The sequence below is a fragment of the Amborella trichopoda genome, chromosome 3, assembly GCF_054954075.1.
Source record: "Amborella trichopoda isolate Santa Cruz 75 chromosome 3, AtrichopodaSantaCruz75HAP2 v2.0, whole genome shotgun sequence".
NCBI lineage: Eukaryota > Viridiplantae > Streptophyta > Magnoliopsida > Amborellales > Amborellaceae > Amborella > Amborella trichopoda.
The window spans coordinates 3,700,973-3,708,987 of NC_142338.1; the positions used below are offsets into that span (position 1 = coordinate 3,700,973).

The 8,015-nt window shown below is 39.0% G+C and overlaps 1 protein-coding gene across 7 annotated transcripts; it reads right to left on the reverse strand.

Moving 5' to 3' along the window:
• Positions 1-1,296: 1,296 nt before the first annotated feature.
• LOC18439827 (protein SINE1) lies at positions 1,297-6,659 on the reverse strand. 7 transcript variants are annotated; one of them, XM_088862886.1, is made up of 3 exons: positions 5,187-6,657; positions 5,027-5,068; positions 1,297-1,526 (listed from the first exon to the last, which is right to left on the reverse strand). In XM_088862886.1, exons 1-2 carry the CDS (start codon positions 6,306-6,308, stop codon positions 5,060-5,062), a joined length of 1,131 nt encoding a protein of 376 aa, XP_088719012.1. In that variant the 5' UTR covers positions 6,309-6,657; the 3' UTR covers positions 1,297-1,526; positions 5,027-5,059. The 7 variants fall into 7 exon arrangements, 5 of the variants coding, with proteins under 5 accessions (XP_088719012.1, XP_088719010.1, XP_006850047.1 ...); XR_016052746.1 differs by having other exon boundaries at positions 3,830-6,659; XR_016052745.1 differs by having other exon boundaries at positions 1,297-2,259; positions 3,830-6,659.
• Between the last annotated feature and the right edge of the window lie 1,356 nt (positions 6,660-8,015).

An 8,015-nucleotide genomic window follows, 5' to 3' on the forward strand; every position in this document is an offset into this window, starting at 1 on the left:
CCATGCTATCTATCCTTTTTATGGGTTTGGAGTGATAGTACTGCACCTATGAGAGTCAATAGATTGTTATAAGTGTCTACTTGAATCATCCCATGACGCTAAACCCAGCTGAAACCATGCCACAGAATCCTCAAACTGATCACAAGATCTAGGAAATAAATTGGAATTGATCTTCAATCAACTATATCATCTAGTTAAGGCTTCTGTTTTACAAAGTGATGCCAAAATAAGCATAATGTTGCTAGAACTTGAGAAATCGAGCTACATTCTACAATGTTGCCTATTTTTGGGGTGGTGTCTTTTTTGTTTTTTTTTTGTTTCTTTTGGTTTGAGCAGGAGGGGGATTGAAGTCAAAGGGTATACATACAGAGATGAAAAGACAACATTACAGAACAACTATTTAACAGCAGAAATCCGCATATGAAGATCTATTTGTTATATAGAGACAATCCTCCTTTGTCAATAATGATTTTCTAAGTAAAAAGTTAGATTAACATGTCAACTTTTTATTCATATACTCTGTCAATTGTCATTCAAAGTTAATAGTTTTAAAATACTGTTTTTTCTTGTTTTTGGTGTTAAAACACTTAATTCATACTACAAAGGATGTGAAAGTATATGGCAGTTACAGCCAAAGCTCATATGCTCAAATGTTACTGGTATGAAAATGCTCAAGACAACACCAACAGCATTGCGACAAATACATTAAGGAAATGGTCATTAATAGAATTGTCAAAAAAGTAAAACTCATAGACCTTCTTGAAAGTTTCTCTCTATGTTCTTCCAGCCTTTTAAGTAATATGGTTTCAAAAAATGTTGCCGTAACAGGAAAAATACTATTTCTGTCACAGTTTTCACTATATACACATATCTTCCACCAGGCAACTGTCTTGCGAGCCATGGAAGGCCCTTCACATATGAGAAAGCTATAGCATAGACCCAATCAGACAGTGATGGGAGTAGGGCACATATTGCTTTGAGGTTTATTAATTGGTCACTCTAGTCAGTACTTTCACCAAAACCCCATTTCCTGTAACTTACTTTTTGAATTTAAAATCTTATACCATGATTTTTTTTATTTATTTATTTTTACATATGAACTAAGAATGTAGAACATCTACACACTACATGTCACGACCCCGCTCCTTGACCCCTGCCGGAGGGTGACAAAGTGCGGGATCGCGACCGGAGGCCGCGAATGTCACTCAGGTGGGAGTGGTTCAACGCATGAAACACGAAATCGAGAGCAAACCACGAAAGAAAACTAAAATAAATCCATTCATCAAACAATAATCAAGCCAAAAAAAAAATACAGCCAATTCATTTCTTCCCAAATCACAAGTCTTTACAAGTTCGCTAAGGCACTACTAACCCAAAATACACAAAATGATGAATACATCATATCATTGAAATCACCAAAACATACTGCCGAAGTTTTGGAAGGCGGATTCTCAAACTTCTTAACCTCAGGCTTCAGGCCCTCAATCTGCCACCCACCTTAAGCACAGCTGCCACCACCCTTCACTCTATAGTTATGAAATTAAGATGGAATGAGCTAAAAGCCCAGTAAGCAGATCACTACCCTTGTATTCCTGACTATCACAGTATATACACAATAACATGCTCATAGTTCATCAGAAATCGCATTTGTCATACAGAATACAAAATTCAGATAGGCAGGATAGATATCCTTACAGAATACGGAACTCAAATAAACAGAACAAATATCCTTACAAAATACAAAATTCAAATAAGCAGAACAGAAATCCTTACAGAATACAGAATTCAGATAAGCAGAACAGATATCCTTACAGAATACAAAATTAAGATAAGCAGGACAGATATCCTTATAGAATACCGAATTCAGCTAAGCAGAACAGATAAAGCTACCCCCAAAGTAGAAACCACATTGATCACGCTAAGTCAATCCTGAACTTGGGACTTTTACCCTCATTCAAAAGGGAGGACAATGACAAGTAGGTAAATCTGCTTCATAATGTCCTCACTCACGCACACATCCTCCCCAGCACGCTTTGGGGTTTTCGATAGGCTGAGGCCTTGCAAGACACGACCCGCACTTGTGCCTTAAACGAGAGGGGCGTTACACTACCATTGGAGGACCCAATGTGTAGTGCCCAGAACAATGCGGGAGGCGCGACCCTCTCAGTAATAAACAGTCACATCTCGCCTCCACTCCTATCATAGGATTCGAGGTACAGAATACCCGACTACCAATGGAGGACCCATTGCGTAGCGTTCCTAGAATCATAAATATCCACTACTAATTAGAGGACCCATTTCATAGTGGCCAGAAATCACAGAATGACAGAATTCATAAAACAGAATCAGAAATCTCCACTACCAATTGAGGACCCATTGCGTAGTGGCCAGAGATCTCAAAATAACAGAATTCATATAACAGAAATCAGAATATCCACTACCAATAGAGGACCCATTGCGTAGTGGCAAGAAATCACATATAACAGAATGCATATGACAAAATTCAGAATACTCACTACCAATGGAGGACCCATTGCGTAGTGGCCAGAAGTCATAGAGTAACAGTTTCCATATAACAGAGTCAGAATATTCACGACGAATGGAGAACCCCTTGCGTAGCGGTCGTGACACATATATCAATATTCATATAACATAATCTCAGTGTCATATTCACAGTATTGCAGTACGTCAGTATCAATATCATAGGATGACAATGTCAATAACACAGAGTGATAGTATCAATATCACAAAATAGCAGTATCGGTTTTGCCTTTTTACAGTATCAATGTCACGGAATATCTGTATCAGTATCACGGAGTAACAGAGTACCCTGCTTCACATCACTATAACTTTCGAACCGTGAAGAATTTTGAGACCGTTTCAAAATCAAAGTTCGAGCCAAGACATATATCTTTCCAACAAGACCAACTTGGAGCATTTGGACTCCATTTGGTTGTTCAAAAGTTTGGGCCAATCAAGGTGACAGTTCTGAATTCTATCAATACTGCCCACAGCGACATACCTTCATAAAACGAAGTATAACTTTCATTTAAAAAAATAATTTCAAATAATTTCTACAAGGGACTTTTAGTCCATTCAAAGATCTTTCAAATGGATGTGGTTTGGCCAAAAATGGACGTCGTTTGATTAGTTGAAATCAGTGACCACAGTGGTACAAAATGAAAAATCCAGGAAACAGTCAACAGTGACTTACCTTCATATGTTGGAACATAACTTCATTTTCTTAAGGACTTTCAAAAAGTGCTCAACATGTGAATTGAAGCTAACTCATAAACAGTTCCAATGGCAAACTCAGTGACATCAGAGGCATTAAATCTGTGCTTTTGCTAAAACTGTCTACAGTGACATACCTTCACATTTCGAAATATAACTTTTTATATATAAAGAATCAAGACAAGATGAAAACAAGAACATTAAATAGATTTATAAATCTTTCTAATGGGGGTGGTTTGAGATCAATCGGACCCCATTTGATAGTTCCAAAGCCTCGTTCAAGAACACACATATTTCTGAAATTTCATGGTTTTATTTAACATGTCTCAAGAATGCATTCCATAACCATCATTTTATAATGAAGAACATGCTAACTTCCATTATCTCACAATGTGAACACACATAACATGCATTTCTTACATAATCTAAGAATCACACTCCATTCTTACATTCATCATTATCATAGAACAAAAACAAAGTTCCATTGAAAAAGGCGTAAGGTTTTCTACCACATATACTCTTCTATTGCTCATTCACATGCCTAAGTTTCCATGAATTCCCATGACTACAATACAAGGGTAATGGATCCACTTACCTAATTAACAATGGGCATTCTCCAACCTTTGCTCACAACTCTCACCCGCCCAACAATGGCTGCTCACAAAATCACTTCTTCCACTTTATGTCTTAGAGAGAGAGGGGTAAGAATGAGGGGAGTGGGTGAGAGAAGAGGATTAAGTACTCTCATGTTTGGGATGGCTGGCCAAGTGTCATCAAGGAGGTTCAAAATATGGACAAGTAGCACCCACATTAGCATGCATTCAACAAGTGTCACCTCCAACTCATGCATGTTAGAGACACAGCCAGCGTTGGGCTCTCTACTAAGCCAGCACTGGTACACTTCCCCTCCTTCCAGCCGGCACTGGCCTCTTTCTCCAACACAACTGGCGCTGGCCTCCTTCTCCAATACAACCGGCGCTGGCCTCCTTCTCCAACCGGTGCTAGACAACCCAACCGGTGCTGGCCTCCTTCTCCAACACAACTGGCGTTGGCCTCCTTCTTCAATACAACCGTTGCCAGCCTCCTTCTCCAACACAACCGGCGCTAGCGTTCTCACTTCCCTATCTTGCCATGCCTTCTAACTAGCCAGGAAAAGTTTGGGTCGTCACACTACATAGCATGCTTCATCTGTCCGCAGGATTGTTCAAAAGATCAAGACTGTCCATTCAAAAAGTTGTTGTAAACTACCAGTTTTTTATTCTATTTGAGGTATATCTCACCAGCCTCTTGTTGAATATTCTTATCAAATCTTTCTAAACAAACAGAATTTACATGTTAATTGCTTCAAATCCAAATCATAGAATGTTACTGACATATTATTGTAGGCTAACACCAACCATCCAAGTATACATGTCGAGTAAAGAGAACCAACTATTAATGCAGGAGCTGCACAACCATCACAAAGAAAAACCCTATAAAGGACTCATCTTCCCCAACAAAGAGAAAAAGAAGGATGAAAGAACCAGAATGTTCTCCATGGAAAAATCAAGTAAACAGCAACAAGAACAAAAATTTCCAATCCAATCCAATTCAAAAAGAAAGATGCATGAATCAGATTAGAGAACCCAGATATTCTTCTTAACGAATGATCCCCAGCACCAGAAAAGGGAAACAAAATTTGTACTGTTGCACCGATTATATAACAGTACTAGTAAAACTGTAAAAGTACACAACCCAACTATGTATCAAAACAAAGACAAAAACAGAGCCCAGAAAGAAAAAGGAACTTTACTCTGTTTTCAATACTTTCCCATCCATTGATGCCTTACCGATCCTGAAATTCAAGTTGGAATCAACCCATCAATGTTTCTATGATCGAAAAACAAATTCATTGCCACCATTGAAGCAATAATAGCGAAACTCGCCAAAAATGCCCCACTAAAAGTACATACTGAAAATCTCATGAATTTCTTGGCATCCAAATTACCGCACATCTCCGGCTTATTATCCCCCATGTATTTCTCTGGTTCAGTTTCTAAATGGAATGAAGAACTTGCAGAGGAAGAATGGCTCCTTTGTGTACTCTCAGTCCACAAGGGGCTCCTCTCTTTCTGCAACTCCTCTAAATTGCCATCTAATCTCTCTTCTTTGATGTCCATTATCTTATTCACACTCTCAATTGAAGGTCTGTGACCAAGGGCATTTCCAGAAAAAATAGGTGAACCAGGTTCTGAGAGAGTATCAAAAACTGAAACATTTCTTTCATCAAAAACCCACTCTTCATCTCCTTTGAATTCTCCTTCAAAACCATAATCGAACCCAAAATCAACATCGGGAAATAGGACTTTGGCAACCCTAAAAATATCTGAAACCAGAGAGATTAAAGAAGGGTCTCGACCGAATTCTAATCTCTTAATCTCATGAATACAAGCTGAAACCTCCGATTCAAGAACCCCAACATCAATACACCTCATCAAGAAGTTCACCACCTGCAATGCATGGAAGATCTCGGCCGTCGATCTGGCCTCTCGTAGGATCTTGGCTATAGATTTCAGGATCGCAGAGCCATAGGCCTCAAGAATGAAACCATTAGTCTCAGCTAGAGCGCAAACCAACTTCATGTGTGAAATTGATCGAGTTTCAACGGCTTGAAGAGCTCCAGCTACTCTCAAACAAACCTGGTTCACCACTGTTACAGGCGCATGAGACCATGCCTCTGATTGAACAAGCCTTTGCAGGCAATCAGCACAACCCTCCGCAAAGTTAGGGTTTTCAATGCCAAGGAGCCCATCCAGTAAGGGAGATGAAATCCCCATTAAGATAGCTTCAGTTTCTTGAGTGGGGTCTGTGGGGTTCAGGGTATATCTAGAGAGAGAAGAGACAACCCTAGAACAAGAGGAACGCAGGGATGGGGAACCTAGAGAGAGACCATTTGTGACAATGGACATGATTTCAGGGATTTGGGGGATCAGGGCTTTGCCGTGGTGGAGAGCGAGGAGCTCGAGTGGGAGAGAGGAGGAGGAGGTGGTTCTTAAAGATGGTGTTCTGGGGGAGTTTTGCTCTTCTGCATCCATTGGAAGATGAACAATTCTTCGGGTATCCGGGTGGTTTGGAGTAGAGAGACAAAATGGTCGGTCTTCTCTGGTTTCACTAGGGTTTATGCGGGCAGGAAGAGAAAGAGAGAGTTGCCTCCAAAACCGGATGGTTTGACTTTTGGACACTTCCGACCGTTGGTTGGGCGGGCCGGCGGGTGGGCGGGCCGGCGGGCTGGACAGAGAAACGAAATTCAAAACGTCCCTTCCCTTCCCTTATGAAAAAGGACACGCTCCCTGTTCCTTTCTCTCTCTCTCTCTCTCTCTCTCTCTCTCTCTCTCGGACACTCCTTTCTGCCTCTCTCTCTCTTCCCCCCTCCCCCTTTCAGACACTCCTTTCTGCCTCTCTCTCTCCTCTTTTAAAAGATACTTGCAATTTTTAGAAAACAGGACACCTCTCTGCCTCTACTTTCTCTAGCCCTAGGAATGGCAACGAGTCGGGTCGAGTCTTTGTACCAACAATAGTCCTAGGGAAATGGATCGGGTTGGGTCGTAATGCCATCAATCGAACTTGGGCCTGGCTTTGGTTTTATTTTTAGACCCAATCAGTAAGGTTCATGTCCAAGTCAAAAATTAGGGGCCCAACAACACATCTAAGTTGACCTAAACCAACTCAACCCGTTCTGAGCTCAATATTTTAGATGCACTATTTATTTATAAGAGTAATGATCCTATGAGACCCACCCACACCCATGTATAGGACTTCAAATGATCATCATTAAATTTGGTACAGATCTCTAAAAAATATTATCACATGGGTGTGAGACTTGACTTTTTTGTAGATATGTGTCAAATTTAATGATGATCCTTTGAGATCCTACATAAAAATGTCTAGAATCATTACTCTTAATATAATAATATTGTATATTAGGAAAAGTTTATATATAGCCAAGACTCAACAATCACAATACAGCCCACGTCAAAAATTTCACTAGAAGATATTGTTTTTATACCCATATATCCTCAAATTGATCATCTCGATATCAAGATGCATGGACATGAAAAAAATTTGGATTTCAAATTTTGGAAATAATGCATTTTGGATCCATCAATTTTCAAGTTTTCATGGATATGTTATGTCTACATTATTTTTTAGATTTTAAATTTTATAATTAAATATGAAAATATACTATCACAAAGATTTCCAGTATGGAAAGCACATTTCTCGACACTGTTTGATTGTTTCGAGCTTCGGCCCTATACAAATCGCAACCTATAATTATTATTGAAATTGTATATAATGAGACTATTTATCTTTGATACAAGGTACTCACAATTACTTACAACCATCTGATGTGAAATTTGATAGCTTGAATGTACCACAAAGTTCGAAAAAATTTCTTTTGAAGTTTGAACTTAGTCAATGAAATAATTGCAGCCACCCAATTTCACATCCAATGGTCAAGATTAATGTGACCACCTTGTACCAAAGGTAAATGGTCTCATTCTATACTTTCCCATTATTATTTCATTATATTTTTTATACACTCTATGGCATATTAATTTTTAATTGGTGTAGTTTGTATAAAGTTACAACCTTAAACAATCAAATTAAGGCGCACTTCCAAAATTTTCCATAAATATAATTCTGGTTTCCAAAATTCTTTGGATGGCTTGAGAATCTATTTTTATGTATAAGTATAAAATATTAAACTCCAACAACGATTCAAATCAAGTAGATCTATAAAC